This window comes from Peromyscus leucopus, chromosome 1, assembly GCF_004664715.2.
Source record: "Peromyscus leucopus breed LL Stock chromosome 1, UCI_PerLeu_2.1, whole genome shotgun sequence".
Lineage (NCBI taxonomy): Eukaryota > Metazoa > Chordata > Mammalia > Rodentia > Cricetidae > Peromyscus > Peromyscus leucopus.
This window is the reverse complement of record NC_051063.1, coordinates 84,252,057-84,278,263: the sequence shown is the minus strand read 5'-3', so window position 1 is coordinate 84,278,263 and position 26,207 is coordinate 84,252,057. Positions and strand designations below refer to the sequence as shown.

The following is a 26,207-nucleotide window of genomic DNA, read 5'->3' as shown; positions in this document are numbered from 1 at the left end:
GCAAGATGCAAAATGAACATAATCGGCATTTTATACATCAGTAATGAAATTGCTGAGAAGCAAATCATGAAAATAATTCCACACAGTAGTTACAAAAAACACCTAGGAATAAATTTAACCAAGACCTGAAAGACCTCTATAATGAAAATTACAAAATACTTTTTAAAAAAAGAATAAAAGAGAAAGTGAGAATGTCTTTGTGTTCATTAATTGGAAGAATTAATATTTTTTAAATGTCCACAGTATCTAGTTTATGGATTCATTGAAGTTTTATCCATATTTGTGTAGTTACATTGTAGTATTCTTTCCAAGCATACACACTTCAAATTGTTAATGTTACTGGCCTATTTGTGTCTATGTCTAACTACTAATTTTATGTAAAATGTTAAAAATTAATGACAATTTTTATTTAAATTTTTTGAGAATTTTACACAAGTACTATATTTATATCCTTTCCCCCTCCAACTTCTACTGTATCCTACAGCACTCCCTCACAATAGTCTCCATCTGCTGCGAAATCAGCTTCTTTGATGATGAATAAGAGCTGCACTCATCTGTGGTTATAAGGATGAGTATTTAGAATACTCTTAGAAAATATATTGGTTTAGGAAAATGGCAGTAGTGGGTTCTCCACTAGGACCTATGACAACTCCAGGCAGACAGATGTCTTCTAATTTCTTATTTTTGCTTATGTGTATGTGTAGAGTGCTTGCATGTATGTATCCATATTCACATGTCTGTGGGTACATATGTGTCCTTGGGGGTCTGAGGTTGCAGTTGTGTGTCTTCCTTGATTGTTCTCTTCCTTATGTAATGAGATAGGATCTCTTGATGAACGTGTAGCTTGCCATTTCAACTAGTCTAGCTACCAGGGATACCCATGTCCACCTCCTGCATGCTGGGATAACAGAAAAGCTGCCATGCCTACCTGGCATTTTCTTGGGTTCTGGGCATCTGAAGCCTGGTCTTTATGCTTGTTGGCTCACAGTTTTCCTGCTTTTCTATCAACCTAGTCCCCAGTTTCTGATTTTATCTATGCTGTACTTTGTTGAACATAAGTCTTTGTGTTATTATTTACTTTTTGCCTTTTTATAATTTCTGGTTCTGGGATTTCATTCCTTTATTTTCAAGTCATGGTCTTGTCATTCTTTTTGTAGGTAGAAAATTTAGCAAGTTTGAAAGTAGACTATTTAGCAAGCTTGCCAGGTTTGTTTTTTTTTACTTTTTTAATTAAATTTTTTTCATTTATTTTACTTACCAACCACACTTTCCCCTCCCTCCTCTCCTCCCATTCTCTCCCCCTCCTCCCATCTACCACCTCCCATCAACTCCTCAGCCTCCATTCAGAAAAGGGAAGGCCTCCCATGGGAGTCAATAAAGCATGGCACATCAAGTTGAGGCAGGACAAAGCTCCTCCTCCAGCATCAAGGCTGGGCTAGGCAACGCAGCATGGGGAATAGGTTCCCAAATGCCAGCTGAAGCACCAGGGACAAGTCCTGCTGATCCCACTGTTAGTGAGCCCTACAAACAGCTACACAGCTGTCACCCATGTGCAGAAGACCTATGTTGGTCCTATGCAGGCTCCCTAACTGTTGCTCCAGAATCCATGCGCTCCCACAAGCTTACTCAGGTCAGCTGTTTCTGTGGGTTCTTCTGTCATGATCTTGTTCTTACAATCCCAACTCCCTCTCTTCAGCAAGACTACAGAAGCTTGGCCCAGTACTTGGCTGTGGATCTCTGCATCTGCTTCCATCAGTTGCTGGTTGAAGGCTTCTTTTATGACAATCAGGGTAGTCACCAGTCTGATTGCAGGAGAAGGCCAGTGCAGGCATCCTCTTCATTGTTGCTAGGAGTTTTAGCTGGGGTCATTCTTGTAGATTCCAGAGAGTTTCCCTGACACCAAGTTTCCCCCAACCCAAAGACGTGCCCCCATCAAGACATCCCTTTCATCACTCCCACCTCTATCCTGCCCCCAACCCACCCAACCTAATCCCTCATGTTCCCATCCCCTGCCCCCAGTTTACCAGGAGATATCTGCTATTTCCCCTTCCCAGGGAAATCGTGCATCCATCTTTGGGCCCTCCTTGTTACTTAGCCTCTCTGGGGCTATGGATTGTAGCCTGATTATCCTTTACTTTATACCTGATATCCACTTATGAGTGAGTACATACCATGTTTGTCTTTCTGGGTCCTGGTTACCTCAGGATGATTTTTTTTTTCTAGTTCCATCCATTTGCCTGCCAATTTTATGATGTAATTGGGTTTTTTTGTTTGTTTGTTTGTTTGTTTGTTTACCTCTGAGTGATACTCCATTGTATAAATTTACCACATTTTCTTTATCTATTCTTCAGTTGAGGGACATCTAGATTGTTTCCAGGTTCTGGCTATTACAAATAACACTGCTATGAACATAGTTGAGCAAGTGTCCTTGTAGTATGATTGAGCATTCCTTGAGTATATGCCCAAGAGTGGTATCCTGGGTCCTGAGGTAAATTGATTCCCAATTTTCTGAGAAACTGCCATGTCAATTTCCAAAGTAGCTGTACAAGTTTACACTCCCATCAGCAGTGGACGAGTATTCCCCTTACTCCACATCCTGTCCAACATAAGCTTGTCATCAGTGTTTTTTGATCTTAGATATTTTGACAGGTGTAAGATGGTATCTCAGAGTCATTTTGATTTGCATTTCCCTGATGGCTAAGGATGTTGAACAATTCTATAAGTGTATCTCGGCCATTGGAGATTCTTCTGTTGAGAATTCTCTTTTTCGATCTGTATGCTGTTTTTTAATTGAGTTATTTGGCATTTTGATGTCTAGTTTCTTGAGTTCTTTATATATTTTGGTGATCAGCCTTCTGTCATATGTAGGATTAGTGATGATCTTTTCCCATTCTATAGGCTGCTGTTGAAGTTCCTTTGTTATACAGGATTGTTTTAGCTAAGTTTGGTTTTTTGTTTTTCCATATGAAGTTGAGTATTATTCTTTCAAGGTCTGTGAAGAATTGTGTTGGAATTTTGATGGGGATTGCATTGAATCTGTAGATTGCTTTTAGTAAGATTGCCATGTTTACTAAGTTAATCCTACCAATCCATGTTCATGGGAAATCTTTCTATTTTCTGATATCTTCTTAAATTTCTTTCTTCAAAGACTTAAAGTTCTTGTCATACAGGTCTTTCACTTGTTAGAGTTACCCCAATATTTTATGTTATTTGTGGCTATTACAAAGGGTGTTGTTTCCCTGACTTCTTTCTCAGCCCATTTATCATTTGTATTTAGGAGGGGTACTGATTTTTTTTAGTTAATCTTGTATCCAGCCACATTACTGAGGCCGTAGGAGTTCCCTGGTAGAATTCTTGGGGTCACTCATGTATACTGTCATAATCATCTGCAAATAGCAAAAGTTTGACTTCTTCCTTTCCAATTTGTATTTGCTTGATCTCCTTTTGTTGTCTTATTGTTCTAGATAGAACTTGAATAGATGTGGAGAGAGTGGACAGCCTTGTCTTGTTCCTGATTTTAGTGTAATTGCTTTGAGTTTCTTTCCATTTAATTTGATGTTGGCTGTTGGCTTGCTGTATATTGCTTTTATTATGTTTAAGTATGTTCCTTGTATCTCTGATCTCTCCAAGACCTTTATCATGAACAGGTGTCAGATTTTGACAAAGGCTTTTTCAGCATCTAATGAGATGATCTTGTGGGTTTTTTTTTCTTTTGTTTGTTTATATGGTGGATTACATTGACAGATTTTCGTATGTTGAACCATCCCTGCATCTCTGGCATGAAGCCTACTTGGTCATGGTGGATGATTTTTTTTAATGTGTTCTTGAATTTGGTTTGCCAGTATTATACTATCTTTACATCAATGTTCATGAGGGAGATTTGTCTGTGATTCTCTTTCTTTGTTGCATCTTTGTGTGGTTTGGGTATCAGGTAACTGATGATTGGTTCTGTTTCCTTAGGGGTTATAGGTCTATTTAAATTGTTTATCTGGTCTTGATATAATTTTGGTATGTGGTACCTATCAAGAAAATTGTCCATTTCTTTTAGATTTTCTAATTTTGTGGAGTACAAGTGTTTGAAGTATGACCTAATAATTCTCTGAATTTTCTCAGTGTCTGTTGTTATATCCCCTTTTTCATTTATGATTTTGTTAATTTGGATAATCTTTCTCTGCCTTTTGGTTAGTTTGGATAAGGGTTTGTCTATCTTGTTGATTTTCTCAAAGAACCAACTCTTTTGTTTCATTGATTCTTTGTATTGTTCCCTTTGTTTCTATTTTGTTGATTTCAGCCCTGAGTTTGATTATTTCCTGTCATCTACTCCTCCTTGGTGAATTTGCTGCTTTTTGTTCTGGAGTTTTCAGGTGTGCTGTTAAGCAGCTAGTGTGGGGTTTCTCCAAATTCTTTATGTGGTACTTAGTGCTATGAACTTTCCTCTTAGCACTGTTTTCATAGTGTCCCATATGTTTGGGTATGTTTTGGATTCATTTTCATTGAATTCTAGGAAGTCTTTAATTTCTTTTTTGTATTTTTCTTGACCCATTGGTAATTCAGTTGAGATTTGTTCAGTTTCCATGAGTTTGTAGGCCTTCTGTAGTTTGTGTTGTTGTTGAACACTAACCCATGGTGATTATAACAGGGGGTTATTCCAATTTTTTTTTCTATCTGTTAAGATTTGATTTGTAAGCCGGGCGTTGGTGGCGCACGCCTTTAATCCCAGCACTTGGGAGGCAGAGCCAGGCGGATCTCTGTGAGTTCGAGGCCAGCCTGGGCTACCAAGTGAGCTCCAGGAAAGGCGCAAAGCTACACAGAGAAACCCTGTCTCGAAAAACCAAAAAAAAAAAAAAAAAAAAAGATTTGATTTGTAACCAAGTGTGTGGTCAGTTTTAGAGAAGATTCCATGAGATGCTGAGAAGGAGGTATATTCTTTTGTGTTAGAGTGGAATGTTCTGTAGATGTCTGTTAAGTTCATGTGTGTCATAAGGTCTGTTAGTTCCCTTATTTCTCTGTTAAGTTTCTGTCTGACAGACTTGTCCATTGGTGAGTGGAGTGTTGAAGTCTCCCACTATTAGTGTGTGGGGTTTGATGTATGATTTAAGCTTTAATAATGTTTAACTTACAAATGTGGGTGCCCTTGTATTTGGGGCACAGATGTTCAGAATTGAAACTTTATCTTGATGGACTTTTCCTTTGATGAATATGAAATGTCCTTCTCCATCTCTTTTGATTAAATTTAGTTTGAAGTCTATTTTGTTAGATATTAGGATAAGTACACCAGCTTGCTCCTTAGGTCTATTTGATAGGAAAATCTTTTCCCAACCCTTTACTCTAAGGTAGTGTCTATCTTTGAAGTTGAGGTGTGTTTCTTGTATGCAGCTGAAGGGTAGATCCTATTTACATATCCATTCTGTTTGACTGTGTCTTTTTACTGGCAAATTGAGTCTGTCAATATTAAGAGATATTGATGACCAGTGATTGTTAATTCCTGTTATTTTTTTGTTTTGGTGGTAGTGGTAGTAGAGTGAGAGAGAGAGAGAGAGAGAGAGAGAGAGAGAGAGAGAGAGAGAGAGAGAGAGAGAGAGTGTTTTCTTTCTTTGAGTTTTGCTGGTGTAAAATTATCTATTTTTCATGGGTGTACCTAACTTTGTTGGGTTGGAGTTTTCCTTCAAGTACTTTCTATAGGGCTAGATTTGTGGATAGGTATTGTTTAAATCTGATTTTGTCATGAAATATCTTGTTTTCTTTGTCTATGGTGATTGAAAATGTTGCTGGGTATATTAGTCTAGGCTGGCATCCATGGTCTCTTAGTATCTGCAAAACGTCTGTCCAGGACCTTCTGGCTTTTATAGTCTCCATTGAGAAGTTGGGTGCAATTCTAATAGGTCTGCCTTTATATGTTATTTGGCCTTTTTCCTTTGCAGCTCTTAATATTCTTTCTTTATTCTGTATGTTTAGTATTTTGATTTTTTTTTTTGGTCCAGTCTCTTTAGTGTTCTGTAAGCTTCTTATACTTTTATGGCATGTCCTTCTTTAGGTTGGGAAAGTTTTCATCTTTGGTTTTGTTGAATATGTTTTCTGTGCCTTTGAGGATTCTTCTCCTTCTATACCTATTATTCTTAGGTTTGGTCTTTTCATGGTGTCCCAGATATCCTGGATGTTTTATGTTAAGAATTTATTGGATTTAACATTTTCTTTGACCAATAAATATATTTCCTCTATTGCATCTTCAACACTTGAGATTATCTCTTCCATCTCTTGTATTCTGTTGGTGATAGTTTCATCTGTAGTTCCTGTTCTCTTACCCAGATTTTCCATTTCCAGAATTCCCTTGGTTTGTGTTTTCTTTGTTGCCTCTATTTCAATTTTCACGTCTTGAACCATTTCCTTTACCTATTTGATTTTTTTTCTTGGTTTTCTTGGATTTCTTAAAGGGATTTATTGATTTATTCCATTTTGTTTATCTTTTCCTCCATTTATTTAAAGGATTTTTTCATTTCCTCTTTAAGGGCCTCTGTCATCATCATAAAGTTACTTTCAAGGTCATTTTCTTATGCTTTAGCTGTGTTGGAATGTTCAGGTCTTCCTGTTGTAAGATCACTGGGTTCTAGTGGTGCCATATTGCCCTTTCTGTTGTTGAATGTATTCTTACACTGGCATTTATAGGTCTGGCTTTGGGATGGTTATACTATGGGTGTTGATTCTTGTGTTGTCTTTGTTGGAAGGGTGTTTTATTCCTTTATTATCTGTTTCTTTATTGTCTTTTGTCCTGAATGCCCAAGGGTTCTGGTGATTGGCAGGTTTTCATGTCCCATTACCATTTTCTCAGGTGAGGTTTGTCAGGTGTTGGGTGCCTAGATCCAGAGTATCCTTCTGTTCTTCTGACTGATAGGGGTTGTACCTGTGCCTGTGGAATCTGGTTTTCTAGCTGGTATGGGTTGTATCTGTGCCTCTGTAGTCTCCTGTGGTTTCAGGGGAGGGCTGGCCATGGAGAGGATGATCAGGTAAGTGGGGTTAGGTGGTGGAGTGGGTCTTGGGGGACCAGAATCCAGAGGGTGGTGGTGGTGCAGCTTAGAGGCAGGTCTCTCCCCTGTTGGCAGGCAGCTGAGGACTGCACCAGAGCAGTTGAATTCCACCAGAGTTAGGGGCAGGGCCCAGCTGCCTTGCTGGTACTGAGATGGTACTGGGGCATGGAGTAAGTCCAGGGGTTTAGGATCTGGAGGTCATGGCAGTTCGACTGGGAGGCCAATAATTCACCTGTTCTTCCAACTAGTGTGGGTTGTGCCTGTGCCTATAGAATCTGCTGGGGTTGTGGGGCCAGCTGGCCACTGGCAGGGTGATCTGGTTGTTGGGGTTGAGCAGCAGATTGGGTCTTGGGGGAAGAGAATGCAGTGGGTGGCTGTGGTGGTGCAGCCTGGAGGCAGGTCTCTCACCTGCTGAGGACTTTTCTTCCAACTGATATGGGTTGTGCCTGTGCCTATGGAGTCTGCTGGAGTTTGGGGGAGTGGCTGGCCACTGGGAGGATGATCAAGTGGGTGGGGTTGGGTGGCAGTGGAAATAAAACCCAATTGGTGGTGGTGGCAGTTGTGGTGCAACCTGGAGGCAGGTCTCTTACGTACTGGCTGGCTGCTGGGGACTTGCCGCTTGCAAGTTTTATTAATGTTAATATTTTACTTTTGCAAAGAGACAAACACATTCAGCCAAAGAAATGTCTTTTATATCAAATTTGTGGTAGGTTCTGTAGGTTGCAAGCTAAAGATTATTTGCATTTCCTTCACCATATGTCTGAGTTACTCTTTAATCTGTTTTATTTGACCATGAGTTTTCTCACACAGGGTATATCAGGGAAGGATTCCTGGCAGTACAGCATGCTGTGGATAAGAGCATTATGTTATATCATGAAATCAGTGCTGGGAAAAAGCTATTTGATGAAACTAACATTCTCATACAGAGATTTCCATACCCAGCTCATCCTCAGGATAAATTACTTTGGATCTCCAGTCCTTTCATCCCTTTGATGTTCATAATTATGTTCTCTTCCATTGTTCTTTCCATCACACGATCCATTGTGTTTGAAAAGGAAAAAAGATTAAAGGTAATATCACTTACTTTGTGATAGTTTCTGTTTTAAAAAGTACATGTGTGTGTGTGTGTGTGTGTGTGTGTGTGTGTGTGTGTGTGTGTGTTATGTATGCATTTACACACACAGCCTGTGGATATCTTTTGGAAAGTTAATTACCTCCTTCTATATATTCAGAATTTCTGAATATTGGTTATATTCTAACAGAGCAGCAAGAGACACAAATACAGAAGAGTGAGTCTTTATAATACCAACTTCGCAAGCTAGAAAAGCTTCAAAGACAAACTTAAACAGGAAAGCAATATAGAAGAAAATCTGAAGTCAAGGAAGAGGACAAAAAATATTACTAGATGAACTTGAAGTCTTTTATACTTAGAGCAGCAATGAATTTCAAATACAGTGTGGTTCAGGGATAAATTAACATCAGTCCCAACACTACTGTTCCATTAACATCAGTCCATTTACTTTTACAATGTTCAAGTTTTCAACAAGAACAAAAAAAGTTACTAAACAAATGAAAAATCAAAAAGCAGTAAAACAATCAAAAAAAAAAGTTGATCATCAGTAGTAGGCTTAGATAAGACACAGATGTTGGACATAGGAGGGGGAGTTTCACAAAGCCCCAGCCCTAGGTGAAGAGCCACATTCAATCAAATGGCTGCTGAGATAAAGTCAGTTCTTTGCCAGGGAGAAGCCTCCTGCTAGGTTATCCAGCCCCATGTGTTCTGCCCTAGACATGTATACATCTGAGGAACAAGTGAATGGACTCAGTAGGGTGTGGTGTGTGTGTGTGTGTGTGTGTGTGTGTGTGTGTGTGTGTGTGTGTGTCTGTGTGTGTGTCTGTGTGTGTGCGCGCGCGCATGTGCTTACATGGCAACAAAAATTAAAGAAGTAGTCATGAATTTCAGGAAATGGGGATTGGACACATTAGGAGCTGAAGGAGGAAGAAAGGGGATGAAAATTATATAAATACAGTATTCATATGTGAAATTCTCAAGAAAATTAAAAATATATAGATGTTGGACATATCAGACAGGTATTTTAACTGTGATTAATATTCTAAAGACTGTAAGTGTTGAATTATCCAAAATTCTTGGGGTTTTGTGGGTGATTTTTGCATTTTTATTTAGTTTATCTACCCACCCACATGCACCATGGTATGTATAGAAGTCTGCAAACAACTTGAAAGAGTCAATTCTCTCTATCATGTGCTTATTATGGATCACATTGAGGTTGTTAGGCTTGTCAGGCACGGCAACAGGCACCTTTGCCTGCTGAGCCGTCTCTGCAGCCCCAAAATTCTTTATAGCAATCTTAATTTCTGAGATTCACTGGAATCATGGCGTTCATATATAGTTGAACTTAAAATGTGCCTTTGTTGCAGTATGGTTAAGATACATAGGTGGTCAAAGTACACTGCATACTTGAATGAAAACAGCCTATGTATTCTCATAAATGAAATTTTCAAAAGAAAACATCCCAACAGTACTTAGGAGTACCTTTATCAGGTTTATCCATTGTGGTGATATTTTACTTGTGCATCCCAATAAAACTTATCTGGGGATCAGAGAACAGAGCCAGCTACCAAATTAGACATAGAAGTCAGGCATGGTGGCACACACTTTTAATCCTATATCACTCAGGAGGCAGAGATCCATCTGGATCTCTGAGTTCAAGGCCACACTGGGAACAGAGCCAGGCATGGTGGCACACCTTTAATCATAGCACTTGAGATCTCATGCCTTTGCTTGGGAAGGACACACGCCTTTAATTCCAGGAAGTGATGGCAGGAAGCAGAAAAGTATATAAGGCCTGAGGACCAGGAACTAGAGGCTTTTTAAGCAGTTCAGCTGAGATCCATTTGGGTGAGAACTCAGAGGCTTTCGGTCTGAGGAAACAAGATTAGTTGAGGAGTTGTCAAGGTGAGGTTGGCTGTGGCTTGTTCTGCTTCTTTGATCTTTCATCTTTCACCCCCAATACCTGGCTCCAGGTTTTTCAATTAATAAGAACTTTCAAGATTCATGTTACAATCTATAGATAAGTAAAATAAGGAAAGAACTAGAAAAAATGAACTCAAGACAGTTGAGATTACAAAAACTGAAATGTAGAGAGAAAAATGTAAAATTCCAGAAGCATCCAAAAAATACAGAACAATATCAAATGATATAACACATATAATTACATTCCGAAAAATGAGAAAAATAAAAAGGATTAAAAATACTGGGAGAATTTCCCAAAATTAGTAACGTTTTAAAATGCAGGTGCAAGAAACTCAGAGAACACAAAGATAAACATTACATAAACGTAAGTGTGCACACACCTGGACACAGACACACACACACACACACACACACACACACACACACACAGGCACGCATGCACACTGGCTCATTATAGTCAAATTTCTAAAGACACAGAAAAAAATCTTGAAAGCAAATACCAGTAGGGGAAAAAGCTACATAGATGCCTTTCTCTTAATATCCTGGAAGTAAAGCTTTTATAAGGGATATTTATCTTAGTGCTTGACGATTTAATTTGAAGGCCAGTGAGATGGTTTGTTAGATAAAAGAGCTTACTGCACAAGCCTGATGACCTGAGTTCAATCTTCAGATACCACAGTGGAAGGAAGGAGCCTGCTCAATGGGCAGTTTCCCATGCCTGCTCTTAGTGCTCTTGGGGACTTTGTTAGATAGTCTCCAGCTCTTGGGAGCATTGTCACTCCAAGTAGCATAACTTTATTCAAAACACACACACACACACACACACACACACACATTTTTTCCTTACAAAAGGAGAAGAGGATAAGAGGAATAAATGACACTAAAGATATATGAAAAAGCCCCTAAAATAATTGGATTTAGAATTGAAATAGATTTCTGAACTCAGAAAAATATATATATTAAGAGAAATGCTGACCTTACTGAATACATTTTGATAGACTTCTAAGCCTTGGTTTTTTTCTCATTCTTAAAATGGAGATAATATTAACCATTTTTATAGCGTTTGTAGTAAAAAAAAAATTTTAAAAATGATGTGTGAAAGCACTATGAATTGCCAGACATATAAAATGCTTATTTTATGTTGACTGTCCTACAGGAATACCAGCTCATAATTGGGCTTAGAAATTGGATCATCTGGGCTGGCTATTTCTTCACGTTTTTCCCTTTATATGTCATCATTATCCTTTTGATATGTGCATTACTGTTTGTCCAGGCAAGTATCCAGTTTCACGTTGTCCAACAGACATAAAATTAATCACATATATGATATTAAAACTACCTACTAAATTTTTTTAAACATAGGAGAAACAGAAAACATTCTTTTAATGATACATTTAGCTCAATTATTTAAAAAATATTTTTTACCATGTATCCATTTTTTAAATAATGTTTATTCTTATTTTTATTGTTTTCAAAATCTAGTGTGTTTTATGTTACTATACATCCCAATTCTGACATTAAGTTTTTATAGGAAATACATAATCTATTTTGAGAAATATTGTATTTTTTAATTTAAAATGTCTTTTAAAAAATAAAATAGAGTTCCATATTCATCCCAGCTGTATTTCAAGTGTACTATAAGTACACATGGCTAATGACTACTCCAGTAAGCAGGTGAGTTTCAATGGGTTGAGTCTGCCACACAGTCCAGTGAAAAGAGAGATATCATGCTATGGACTTACTGTTCCCAGGCTTACAGTAAAATAAAATGGTTTTTTGGTTGGTTGATTGATTTTTGTTTGTTTGTTTGTTTCGTTTTGTTTCTTCCTTTCTTTCTTTCTTTCTTCCTTTCTTTCTTCCTTCCTTCCTTCCTTCCTTTCTTTCTTTCTCTCTTTCTTTCTTTCTTTCTTTCTTTTTTTTTTTTTTTACCCTATTAGAAAACTCAGATGCTGCTGATTCTCTTGACAAGATGATAACTTCCTGTCTTTTGAGTCTCACCAGCTGGGTAGTGTGATCTGTTTCACTAGGGACCATACTTTTGTCTCTTTCCTTGTGTTTACATGACACTGGTTAGAGCATACCTTATCTGATGTCTTGATTGCTTTATTGCAGATTGTAGAGGAGCCAATCCTTCGATACAGTGACTGTAGTTTCATCTTTGTCTTTCTTACATGTTATGCCATCGCGTCCATATGCTTTGCCTTTATGGTTAGCACATTCTTCAATAAAAGTAAGTCTGTATTTGTAGTTATCTCTAGCTAGCTAGAAGCACTGCCTTGCATTCAAACATACAAAGTCAATTATACATGAAACAATTTGACAGGAATTATAGAGAACATTAAAAATGAATGTGCCCCAGTGTATATATAAAGAAGATATAAAATGGTGGCATTAGAACTGAGCAGTGCTTCTGTAGAACTTGATTTAAATTGCTACTGAAAGCAAGTACTTCCATATGGCAAGACACTAGTAATCGGTTCTTTGTGAAAACTCACATAAGAATAATAGGTGTCTTCAAATCATACCAAATGGTCGAGTTAGACATTCTATTGAAATATATTTAAACAACTCACAGGTAGGTAAGGGAAACAGAGGTATTAAAATAGTATATTTAGTGGCAGAAGAATCAAAATAGTGGCAGAATTAAGCTCACCATATCAGTAATACCTTAAGTGTTAATCTTCTGAATACCAAAATTATAAAACATAGCCTTGATGGATTATCACTGTGTCCAACATGTTTAGGATTTTTTTAAAAACTTCATTGATACATTTAATTATTCTTTATCAATAAAAAATCAGGAGTCAGATATTGGGATAAGAATCTGATCAGAGAAAATGCAGAGAAGCCACCAGTGACCTCCTACCTCTTCTGTTCCTTCCTCCAAAAGGGCTGAGATCCTCACTAAGCCCTGCCTTACTATTTCCTCAGTCCTCCAAAACCTGTATGGCTAATTTTGGTCAGCTAGTGGCTAGCTTCACCTTCTAATTCAAAACAAACTTTATTGTCAGAATGCAATCAAAATATAACACAATATTCCCACATTTTTGTCTAAATAAAAAGGGAAGGTTTTTAACTCGGACATAGTAAAACTATATACAGTAAGTACAATAATTATATACAAATATATACAGGTAAGAATTACATTAACTAATGTCCAGTCCATTTGCATTTGGCAAATTCAGAGAAAATACTCCATTATCTATCCTATATTGGTGAGTCCACAGTATTGTATCTAATTCACTTTCTATCCTAAATTGTATCACCAACCCCAAACTATCTTTTTATGTCTCTCAACCTTATATGCTTTACACCTCTTTTGTGAATTTCTTTTTTAAATTTGATAACAAGGAAAACTATAACTATCTAGTCTTCAACTCCATCAAAGACCTGAGAAGGATATTACCTGAGTAAACAGGAAGTGCAGAGCAAGCAACTTCCAAAATTAAGAAATGATATAAACAACAGACTGCCTGGACAGTTACCAAGGTTCCTCTGAAATGTTGAGGCATCCATCTTCAGCCTGCAGGCCTAGAACAACTGACAGACCTTTGAAAGACTGTTCCACCTTTCTTGGCAGAATTCAACAGTTACTTTCTTTTGTGTCCTGCTTATCCAACCTAGATAGCATTCTGTCATCAGTCAAGGCAAGGTCAGTTTCTTGCCCAGTGTCCAACTTTTGCCACAAAGAAAGCAAACACCATATAGAGTTTCTTTAATGCCCACCATCATCTCTGAAGTAGTTTTTGCTGCCAGGAGCAGACATGTCTCATTGCTATAAAAAACCTTATATTATTAAAACATCTTAAATGTCATATTCTATAGCTCCCTGAAGTGTTTGAAGATCACATATCCAGCTAAAATGTATCTCTGTTTGACCTTGAAAACATACCCAACATGACTACAAGTTTGATTGTAATAGGTGACTAACTACTAATCTGCATTTCTTTATTATCCTAAATAGTTTATAAATAACTTTTAAGAACTAGAAATTTGCATTACACTGTTAAATGAACTTCATAGGTATAATACCTTAAACAAGAGTAGAAACATATACAGTATATTTTAACAAAAGTAACCTTAAATTTGTATCAATATACAAAAATATCTTAAACAAGAATAGAAATATATATACACTATAACAAAAATAACCTCAAATTTGTATCAATGTACAAAAATCCATACCAATGTAAAATATTTAAGATTAGTAGTTGCTTTTTTGGTATAAAAGTAGACTCAGTAATCTACTGTTTTATCCTATCATTTCTATATCCCCTTTTTTTTTTCAAAACAAGATCCCTGAATCTAATCTCCTGTATTTAGCTTTTTCCCTGACAATAACAACTTGTTATCAAACCTCCTAAATGATGACAGATATCCATAACCACCCATTGAATGACCATAAAACACCCACCCCACCTCTTGGGAATGTGGGTATTGTGTTCTTAAAATTCCTTCTTGTTGTCTGGTGGTAATGGCATTTATAGGGGACCCTGAGAAAATTGAGATAATAGTCAAATCCTGGGAGAGCTAGCTGCATCATTTTTTGCCAGTCTCCATGTAAAGAGAAAGTATAGAGCTTATCTGAAATCCTGGCCGCAATAGTGCATGAGGCTGGACCATCTCAGCTAGCCACCTTGAAATTGTACTGAGCAGTTTATAGTCCAAAATCCAATCTTTGGGTGGTGTTTGTCAGTTTAGTGGTGTTACCATAGTCCAGATAGAATTCATTACGGGGCCCCATCCTCATTTGGAGACTTCAAAGGTCACTGTTAGGAATGGTCATGGCTCACTGCAGAAAATTTAAACATTTTAAATGTCATATGCAGTAGGTCTCAAAGAGGTTGTTAAAGGACCACAATTTGTTACGTACATCCAGAGTACCAAAACTTAATTCCTAATTACCTGATAGAGACTCAAACCCAAAATCATGTACAGGAAGCTAGATGAAGCCTTTTTCTAGAATTAGGTAGTTCTCTATATGACCATTAATATCATGACAAAAAGTTTAAAATATATTAATTTTATAAATTTGAGATAATATTTATACCTTAAAAATGTTTTAAAGAGTCAAAATAAAACCAAAGAATTATGAGTTAAGTGGCAATAGAATAGTCCCTTAACTTTGGTTTTTCTTCTGTTCCATATCAACTGGCCTTATGGCATGAGACAAAAATTTTGGATTTTCCTTTAACAAGCATGCTTCCATTTAGAGAAGGAGAAAGCCATGCTTCAACTCCAAAGCCAGCTTTAATTTTTAATTGAACTGGGACTACAAAAAGATCATATGCCTTATAGTCTGTAGAAAACAGCAGAAAAAATTTGGAAGATTTATGAAATTTTATTCTGTTGGAAATGTGCTATACCATTAGGCCAATTTACTCTTTTTCTCAGAACATTTTTCTAGATGATTCGTCCTTCTTCAGATGTCTTATTTGTCCAGTGGTCTTCAGATTCTTTAATTGGGTGCCTTCATTCTCCTGGAAAAACAAAAACAAAACCTTACCCCAAACCTAACTTTTTTTGCAAGTTATATCTGATCAAATGAAAAGCATTTGTTAGACTTATTGTTCAACAAGATTGAATGGTCACAACTGTTTAATGAACAGTTAAAACCTCTTCTAATCAAGAGGTTTCTCCTGTTTGAAGCTAATCTTTAACAATTTTGATTGTATCCACTCTTTCTTCTTCTGTGGAAACAAAAACAAAACCACTTCCCCAACATAACTCATATCCTAGTTTCCATTCTGAGGTCAACACATCTTTAAAGTATATAGGCTGACTTAATTCAGCAGGTTTTTTTTCTATTATCCAATGTCTCTCCAAAGCTGTTGTTCCCTTTTTATTAGCATTTATGCAATCAAACTGTGGAGGTCTTTATTACACCTTTATGTTTATTAATCATATCTTTTAGATCTTTCTGTAACTGCTTGCCATGTAGGATTATGTGGTATTCCTGTAATATGCTTTATGTTATAATATACAAAAAAAACTGTTTCATTTTACTAGAGACATTTGCTGGAGCATTGTTATTCTTAATTTGTACAGGTTTCCCCATAATGGCCATAACTTCTAATAAATGTGTAATTATAGAATCAGTCTTTTCAGAACTCAAAGCAGTTGCCTATTAAAATCCTGAATGTGTATGGTGTACATATTTTAATTTTCCAAAATGAAACACATGTCCATTTGCCAAATTTCATTACTTTGAGTACCCTTTGGGTTACTTCCTGAAGGTGGTAGCGTTTGGTTAGACAAAGAACAAGTAGGACATTTCCTTATAATTTCCTTGGCTTGTTGCTAAGTGATAGAAAAATCTTTTTTCAAACCCTTGCTATTAACATGTATATCTTATGAAATTCTGAGGCTTCTAGCACATTTCCTACCAATAGCTGATCAGTTTTATCATTATCTTGTGCTAGAGGACCTGTAGATCCATATGGGATCTGTTATGTATTATATACAAAAGATGATTTCTATTTCTGATTATTTCTTGTAGTTGAATAAATAACAAAGTTAATTCTGAATCATCTGGAATAAGTTCAGCAGTTTCAATATGTAAAACAACTCTTCTGCATATTGAGAATAAGTAACTATATAAAGAGGTTCTAGAAAATCTAATAATACCATGAGAATGGCATATAATTCTAACTTTTGAACAGACTCATAAAGGCTTTTAGACATTTTACTTAAATGTCCTAATTTATAACGTGCCTTTCCTCATTTGTTTGCATCAGCATGGAATGTAGGGGCTCCAGAAATAGGTATTACCTGTACAATGTAAGGAAGGATCCAATTAGTTCTCTTTATAAATTGAAGTCTCTTGCTTTGGAGATATTTGTTGCTAATCTCTCCCAAAAAAATTACTGCAAGATATTTACCAATGTTCATTTTCCGTCCATAATGAGGAAATTTCAGCATTAGTAAAAGTTAATTTCCACTGGCTCTATTCCTGCTAATTGATAAAGTCTTAATTTTCCTTTCAGAATCAATTCCAAAACCTTTTTCTACATAGGTCTTTAATTTTTTACTGTTTGTGTGGTAAAAACATTCATTCTAAGATTCTAAGATATTATCTTCTCTATGCATTATAATTCCTGTAGGGGAATGGCTAGATGTAAAATGTAAAATAACCAGAATACAATCAAACTTTGGATCCAAATGATCCACATGTGCATTCTGTAATTTGTTTTTTTCCCAAGCCAATTCTCTCTCAGCTTCAGCTGATAAATTTCTTGGACTATTTAAGTTCTTACCACCCTATAATGTTTGAAATAAACTACTTAGTTCTTGAGTAATTGTGAACTCAATTCTTGTGAATACAATTGAGGGCTGTAGCCAGTTAATATCTCCCAGCAATTTTTGAAAATCATTAAAAGTTCATACTTGATCTCTCCTGATTTATACTTTCTTTGTTTGAATTTTTTGTAAACCTATCTTATATCCTAGGTAATTAATAGGATCTCCTCTTTGTATTTTTTCAGGAATAATTTGTAATCCCCAACAAGGCAAAATTTTCTGTACTTCTTCAAACATTTTCTCTAAGGTGTCTGAATCTGAATCAATTAGTAAGATATCCCTATAATTGTAAATTATAGATTGAGAAAACTGATTACAAATTATTTCCAATGGCTGTTGAACAAAATACTGACACATGGTAGGGCTCTTTAACATTCCTTGTGGAAGGATTTTCCATTGATATCTTTTAACAGGCTGGGAATTATTACAAGTAAGCACTACAAGGCAATTTTTTCTCTATCCTATTCTTGCAAAGGTGTAGTTTAAAAAAGCAGTCTTTTAAGTCAGTCACTATAATAGACTATCCTTTAGGTAATAGAGAAGGCAATGAAATTCCAGGCTGTAAAGAGCACATCGGCTGAATCACCATATTAATAGCTCTTAGATCTCTTACCATTCTCCATTTTCCAGATTTCTTTTTCATGACAAGTATAGGAGGATTTCAAGGACTGGTTGATTCATTCAATATGTTGAGCATTTAGCTGCTCCTGTACCAACTGTTCTAAGGCCTGTAATATGATGATATATTGTATGCCCCAGTAAAGCTTACCTGGGGATCAGAGGACAGAACCAACCAATAAATTAGACATAGAGGTCAGGCAGTGGTGGCACACACCTTTCATCCTATCACTTGGGAGGCAGAGATCTATCTGGATCTCTGTGAGTTCAAGGCCATGAGAGAAACAGAACTAGGCAGTGGTGACACATGCCTTTAATCCCAGGAAGTAACATGGCAGGACACAAAAAGGTATATAAGGCATGAAGAAAAAGGAGCTCACTTTCTTTAGACTGGGGATTTCATAGATATAAGAGCTTGTGGCTGGCTTGTTCTGCTTCTCTGATCTTTCAGCTTTCACCCCAATATCTGGCTCAGGATTTTTTGTTATAAGACCTTTTAAGGTTCGTGTTACATTCATGTTACACTGTAATTTTTCTGATATCAAAGGCCATTGTTCCACCCAGACAGGTTTGTCAGTTAACCATTTTAAAGGTAGGGTTATTGGTACCTTTGAAAGATGAGCACCCATTGTGCCCTGTTTATGTACAACCTGAATGTTTGGTGACTGTTCTTTTAATACCTTTTAATATTTTTCTCAGAAGCATATGTTAGTTTATGGTTTGTTTCTTAGATTGGATGAATGTTAATCTGTATTTCTGTAACAAATCATATCTCCATAAATTCATTGCTATGTTAGCCATATATGGCTTTAATTTTATTTTCTGTCCTTTCAACCCTATATATTCGACCCACCTTGTGCTTTGTTTTACTTGAGATAATGTTCCAATCCCTAAAAGATGAACATTTACCTCCTGAAGAGGCCAATTTGGATGCCACAATTTTGATGCAATTATTGTTCCATCTGCCCCTGTGTCTACCAAACTCCCAATTACAATGCTGTTTATTTCTATTTTTAACTTTGGGCTTTGGTCATTTATAGAAGTTTACCAAAATATTTGCCTTATGATTTCTTCTGAATTTTTTGTTTTATCTTCTAAAGCTGTTCTGTCATCCAGAGCAGTATGGTTTCCCATAACAGGTGTTAAGTCTTTTAATTGTTCTGCGAAGGAGTTTCCCCAATGTTGACAGGTAATGACTAAACCAAATTTGATATGGGGGCCTCCTAGAGGCCCCCTTTGTCATTTCCTGATGGCAAAGGGTTACCTTGCCTACCCCATGTTGATCTGCATTCATTAGTCCAATGTCAGCCTTTGCCATACCTTCTGTGTAGTCCAGAAGGCTGTGTCCTTCTGTTTGTATTCTCTCTAGAAAAAGCATTGTTCCTAGGAATACCTTGTCTGCAATCTCTTTTCAGATAACCTGCCTGGTTTACCACAATTAAAACATCTAACCTTTTGATTTTCTTGAAATTTTTAGAAGTCACTTCTATCCAAGTATCATCATAAGTGTGAGATCCAATATCAGCTGTATTTCTAATCCATTCATCTGTGGGTGCTTATCTTGCCTTTAAAGGTCTGATCACCATTTTATATTCTAAATTAGCATTTTCAAAAGCCAAAGATTTTCTGGACAATGGTGGCAAACACCTTTAATCCCAGCACTTGGGAGGCAGAGGTAGGCAGATCCCTGTGAGTTTGAGGCCAGCATGGTCTGTAAAGCGAGTTCCAGGACAGGCTCCAAAGCTACCCAGAGAAACTCTGTCTCAAAAAAAAAAATAAACAAAGATTCAATTATTATTCATCTAACTTCTGAATCTGATATCATTCTATTTATAGCTGAAGTCAGTCTTTGTAAAAAAAAAAAAAATCAGTGAAGGCTTCTTTTGGGCCTTGTATAATTTTAATAAAGGCTCAGTCCTCTTTCCTGATTCTTCAGTCTTGTCCTAGGCATTCAAAGCTGCCTTATGGCTTAGGGCTAAGGTGTGATCATCAAATTTAACCTGTCTTTTCACATCAGCATAATGGCCCTCACTGAGGATTTGATCTTGGAAAAACACATAACCTCTAGCCCTACCTCATTGTTTGATGACCCTAGCTTTGTCTCCACCAAGTTCTCTACAGTAACCAAGGACCTGCTTCCAATACTGTTGTAACTAAATCTTTCCAGTCTTGTGGAATAATTCTGTTCCAAGTGGCCCATGAATTTAACATCTGCTTCACAAAAGGTGAACGCATACCATATTGAACTATTGCTTCCTTAAATCTCTTCAAATTGAACATTTCTATAGGATCCCAGTTAATTCCGAATAGTCTTGGGGATGCCTATCATCTGATGGTCATTCTTGAATGGTAGCTGGATAAATTAAGGTGGTTTTCTAATAACCTTGGGCTGCTCCTCTTCAGTTTCATAATGCAATGGTATAGTCGTTCTGCTATAAACTCCTCTGTGTGTGAATATTTTTCTTAGTTTCATTAGTAGGTCTTTCTAAGAATTGTATCTTATCAATTTTTCATATTTGGCACCAATATCAAACAACTTTTTTGGGGATAAACATGAATTACCAAATTCATAATGATTATAATTGACATTATATAAATCCTAACTAAGTTAATTATTCCTTCATTTCATTGTTCCATTTTCAAACCATCCATTCTGGAATCATACAAAGACCTAATTCCCCCTATCATAATATTGTTTCCCATTTTTAACCTGGGGAAAAACTTTTTTTAACTAATCCCCCCCTCTTAAGAATTCCCAGTTGTCTCACCAAATCTGCTGAAGATGACAGTGAAGTGTGAGGCTGGCTGTCGGTACATAGCACAATTAAGACAGAGAGCACAGATGGTGCAGAGCCTGGCTGAGGGCAGTTGCAGCTACTCATGCATAGCTGTGAGCTGAGAGTGTATTGCAGTTGCAACAACAATAGAAGTCCAATCAAGTGTCGAGGCAACGAACCTAGTGGCAGCGCCTGAAGATGCGGTCTATGGGAAGCCCACAACCCACAGGGAGAAGGAGCCAAGCGGACACAGGGGAACATGCTGAAAAAGCCTGAAGACAGAGCAGGTTGGTCATGGGCAACTAACTCTAGTGGAGGAGTTTGGGGCATATGGAATTTGAGTGGCAAAGCCAGAAGGAACCAGCTATCTCATGATTTCATGCCTCAAGTTGGATGCCAGGTGAAGCATTTATCTAATTTATCAATAAAAATCAGGAGTCAGATATCAGGGTAAGGCCCTGAATGATCAGAGAAGCTGCAGAAAAGCCACCAATGAACTCCTACCTCTTTCTTTCCTTCTTCCAAAAGGGCCAAGATTCTCTTTAAGTCTCACCTTACTACTTCCCCAGTCATCCAAAACCTCTCTGGTTAATTTTGGTCAGATAGTAGCTAGTTCTACCCTCTGATTCAAAGCGAACTTTATTATCAGAATGTAATAAAAATATCACACAACACTTCGTCATACCAAGGATTGGAAAACTTGAGTGAAAACTTGCATTTGCCAACACTGCAGTGAAGGAAATATAATTACTGAAAGGATTAAGCAGCCATTTTCAATGTGTTGTCAAGCAATTACATGTTCTCTGGATACCACTATAGAAAAAGAAATTTCAGCAAAGAACTAAAAGTTATGAGAAAGAATCAAATATAAATTATGGACTTGAAAAATGCAAAAGCAGGTGGAGAACCAATAAAATGATGATAAAGGGGTAAGAGGTGAAATCGAGATTACAATAGAATTTACAAATTTAAAAATAATGACAAAATACAACAAAGAAAAAAATGAATTGACTATATGAGACCAGGGATGCACTTGGGAGGCAGAGTCAGGTGGATCTCTGAGAGTTTGAGGCCAGCCTGGGCTATAGAGTGAGTTCCAGGACAGCTAGGAAGCTAGGACTGTTACACAGAGAAACCCTGTCTTGAAATATTTTTTTAAAAAAAGACCAGGGACAAAATGTGCAATATAAATACCATTGAAGTATCAGAAGAATGGTCTAACTTTGGAATTTTTGCAGGAGGAGAACATAGAGGAGTGTGTCAAGATAAAGAAAGGCATGAGTGACACCTTCCTGAAGAGGACTCTTGTAGCTCAGGAAATAACAAGAATTGACAAATAAGACTTCATGTAACTAAAAGTATCTGCACAGCAAAAGCAGCAGAATAAAGTGAGAGTCCAGAGTCCACTGTTTTGTCAGGTGCTCATCTGACAGAAGTTTAATATTTAGAATAAAAAGCTCAAAAAAATCTACATTTCCTTTTGCTAGTTTCTAACCCACTCTGTAAATTGTTCACTGCTTTTCTGTGCTCTCTAATGTGTTCAACTGCTCTTTATAATGTTTTTAATCTGCATTTCTTTGATTTATTAAAGTTTTTGCTGGGTGGTGATGGTGCATGCCTTTAATCCCAGCACTTGGGAGGCAGAGTCAGGTGGATCTCTGTGAGTTCGAGGCCAGCCTGCTCTACAGAGCGAGATCCAGGACAGGAACCAAAACTACACAGAGAAACCCTGTCTCGAAAAAAAAAATTTTTTTCTCACATAATATATCCTGACTGTGGCTTCCCCTCCCTTCCTCTCCTCAGCTCCTCCCACCTGCTCCTCCCATCTGATTCACCCCCTTTCTGTCTCAATTGAAAACGAACAGTCTTCTAAGGAATGATAATAAAACAAAATATGATAACATAAAACTTAAACTAACACATTGGAGTAGGACAAAACAAACTAACAAACAGAAGGGAAAGAGCCCAAGAGAAGGCACAGAAAAGAGAGACCCAATCATTTGCACACTCAGGAAGCCCATAAGAACACTAAACAGGAAGCCATAATATGTTTATATGCAAAGGATTTGTAGGATAAACAGAAGAAAATATATATAAATAAAATAAAAAGATAAGATTTAAAAAGAAAGAAAGAGATAACCCTGACAACATTATGAGAAAAGGAACCTCCAAATATGCCATTTAGTTCATTTTCTGTTGGACATCTAATGCTGGGCATGCAGCCTATCCTTAGAGTGGTTTGTTTCCCCCATAGACTCCTTTGGAGGAAACTAAATTTTCATTTACAAGTGGTTATCAGTTAGAGATTGTTTATGGGTTAAGTGTGGAGGCAGGTGTCAACTTCTCTTTTCAGCTCTAGAGCTCTATCTGGTACAGACCTCAGCAGGCCCTGTGCATGCTGCCTCAGTCTGTGAGTTTATGTATATGTCAATCATGTTGATTTAAAGGGCCTTGTTTTCTTGGTGTCCTCCATCCCCTCTAGCTCTTATACTCTTCCTCCCTCCTCTTCTACAGGGTTTCCTGAGCCCTGGGGAGAAGAATTTGATGGAAATATCCCATTTAGGGCTGAGTGTTCAAAAGTCTCTCATTCTTTGCAAAATGTCTGGCTGTGGGTCTCTGCATTTGTTCCCATCTGCTACAGGAGGAAGCTTCTCTGATGATGGCAGAACTGAGTATAGCAGAATGTCATTAGGAGTCATTATAATGCCCCCCCCAAGAATCTCAGATTCTTGCTCACCCAGTGTCAAGTATTGTTTCTATATCATAGAGTGAGCTTTAAGTCAAATCAGATATTGGTTGTTTACTTCCACAAGCTTTGTACCACCATTGCCTTAGCATATCTTACAGTCTGGACACCACTATAGTTTAAAGAGTTTGTGGCTGTGTTGGTGTTTACATTTCTCCTTTGGCAGCCTACAGAGTACCTTTGTGTACCAAAGCTACTAGTATGTAGGAATGAAGACTCTATAGAGGCAGCAGTCAACTTCTGTTCAATGAGTTGTGTAGGTGTTGTTTTCAGCCATGGGGCTTGCTGTCAGTTTGTAGAAAGCAACCTATAATCTTAGAACAGCCTGGGTTGTTCAAGGGTTCTCATAGAATCCCTTTGACCAACAACTCAAATAGAGGTAACCCAGTCCCAGTACTAGAAGCTTCATTTGGTGACAAGAGATGTCCAGTTTGGGTTCTGTCTCCCCATTATTTGGTGATTTCATTTAGATCACCTTCATATATGTATACATTTTAGGAAGCTCCCACTGAAATAAGTTTTCATACTACCCCTCAAATGGCCTTTACTTTTAGCTGTCTTCCCTCATATTCCCTCATTTCTCTTCTTCCTTCCCCCTTTCCACTTGATCCTCCCATTACAATCTCCCATCCATAACTATCTATTCTATTTCCTTTTCTTAATGAGATCTATCTCTACCCCCTACTCTCTTACTCTATACCCAGCTTCTGTTGTTCTATGGATTTAGTCGCTTATCAATGACTTAACAGCTAACATCCACATATAAGCACATACATACAATTTTTTACTTTCTGGGTCTGAGTTTCCTCACTCAGAATGATGGTTTCTAATTACTTCCATTTACCTGCAAATTTTATTTTTTTAATGGCTGAGAGTAATACTCCATTGTGTAAATGTGCCACATTTTCTTTATTCATTCATCTGTTTATGAATAGAGCAGCAATGAATGTGATTGAGCAAGTGTCCTTGTGACAGAATGAAGTGTCCTTTGGGTATGTGGCTAAGAGTAGTGCAGCTGAATCTTGAGGAAAATCTATTCCCAGCTTCCTAAGGAAGTGTCACACTAATTTCCATAGTGGCTGTACAAGTTTGGACTCCCACCAGCAATAAGTGCTCCCCTTACTCTACACCCTCGCTAGCATGAGCTGTCACTTTGGTTATTGGTCTTAGCCATTTTGATATGTTTAAGATGTAATTTCAAAATAATTTTGTTTTGCATTTCAATGATGGCTAAGGATATTGAACATTAATTGAAGTTTCTGAGCCATTTGAGGTTCCTTTCTTGAGAACTGTATTTAGAACTACCCCATTTTTCCATTGGGTTGTTTTCTTGATGTCTAGTTTTTTTGAGTTCTTTATATATCTTTTGGATATTAGCCCTCTATTGTATGTGTGGCTGGTAAAAATCTTTTCCCATTTTTAGGCTGCTGCTGCTTTGTTTAAATGATGGTGATATTAGGAAGTAGTGTCTTGCAATTTTATTGGGTGTTTTATTACTTTCTTCACTAACACTGATTTTATATCCTATTAATATTTTGATGAGAATTTCTTTCTTTCTTTTTTAATATGTCTCTGATACAATGCATCCTGACTGTAGTTTTCCCTCCTTCCACTCCTCTCAGTTTTCCTTCACCTCCCCTTCCCCCAGATCAGCTCCCCCTCCATTTCCTTTCAGAAAAGAGCAGATTCAGTGCAACAAAATCCCGTGCTTATGGGCTCAACAACATCTAGTATTTAGTCATTACCTACATGTTCAGTTATTCTGTCTTGTTTTATAGATAAGACTGGAAACAAAGTAACTTTTTGGAAACATAATCTAAGAAATATTCAACATTGTTAGTACTCTGTTGTAGTATAAAAAGTTAATTGTAATTTCTTATTTGAAGCTCATTTAGCTGCTTCTGCTGGAAATCTCCTGTTTTTTGCCAGTTTCTTTCCCTATAATTTCATCTCTGAACACTATGGAATGTTGGGCCTTACCACCAAGGTGACTGCCTGTCTGAGCGCAAATGTTGCATTGGCACTGGGGATTAATATTTTAATCAAGTTGGAAATACAAGGTGGGTATTGATATTGCTGATTCAATTCTTAGGAAACTGGGTACCCAGGAGATGAGAAGGTAAGTAAATTTTATATTTTCCCCAAATTTGTTTATTATATAGGTGGTTATGAAAAATTTGAAGTTCTCACACCTAGCTGGGAAGTTATTGGCAATTAATGGGCAGAGGGGAAAATATCTGTTTTCTTTAGCACTGTAGCCCAGGATAAGTTGCCCATGCTCCGGTTGATAGTGCCCTACACACATGCACGTATGAACAGCACTAATTGGATTCAAGGGTTATCAAAAAAAAAAAAGACATGAAGTTGAGTGAGAGAGGGTAGGAAGTCAGGATGAGTGAGTTAGAATTGGGGCACAAGGGGTGCCTGTGTCCTAAATGCATGTATTTGTGTATGAAATCACCAGTGAACAAGTTTCTAAAGAAAAGAAAAGTCTAGAGCTCAGATTGTCCCATCTCTTTTTTCTGTGAACTTACACTGTCAAATAAATCATTTAAGAACTTTTATTATTTTTATTCTCTAAAAAAAAAAATCTTGGACTTTTCCCCATGCAAGGATATGCTTTTGTTCTTCTCATAACATTGTTTAGTATTTCATCATAGTAAGCAGAATCAACCACTTCCTTTTCCATATATGTTTAGGTGGCTTATGGTTCTTGCTGTTATCCATAGCAGTTTATGTGTATGTGGTCG

General features: G+C 37.1%; 1 protein-coding gene across 1 annotated transcript in view; it reads left to right on the top strand.

Moving 5' to 3' along the window:
• LOC114692230 (ATP-binding cassette sub-family A member 3-like) overlaps window positions 1-26,207 on the top strand; it is a 126,249-nt gene that overhangs the window by 21,598 nt on the left and 78,444 nt on the right. Inside the window, exons 5-8 of the mRNA XM_037211015.1 lie at window positions 7,833-8,092; window positions 11,174-11,284; window positions 12,130-12,247; window positions 25,344-25,517. Coding sequence (XP_037066910.1) covers window positions 7,833-8,092; window positions 11,174-11,284; window positions 12,130-12,247; window positions 25,344-25,517 — 663 coding nt within the window. The remainder of the gene's footprint in view (window positions 1-7,832; window positions 8,093-11,173; window positions 11,285-12,129; window positions 12,248-25,343; window positions 25,518-26,207) is intronic.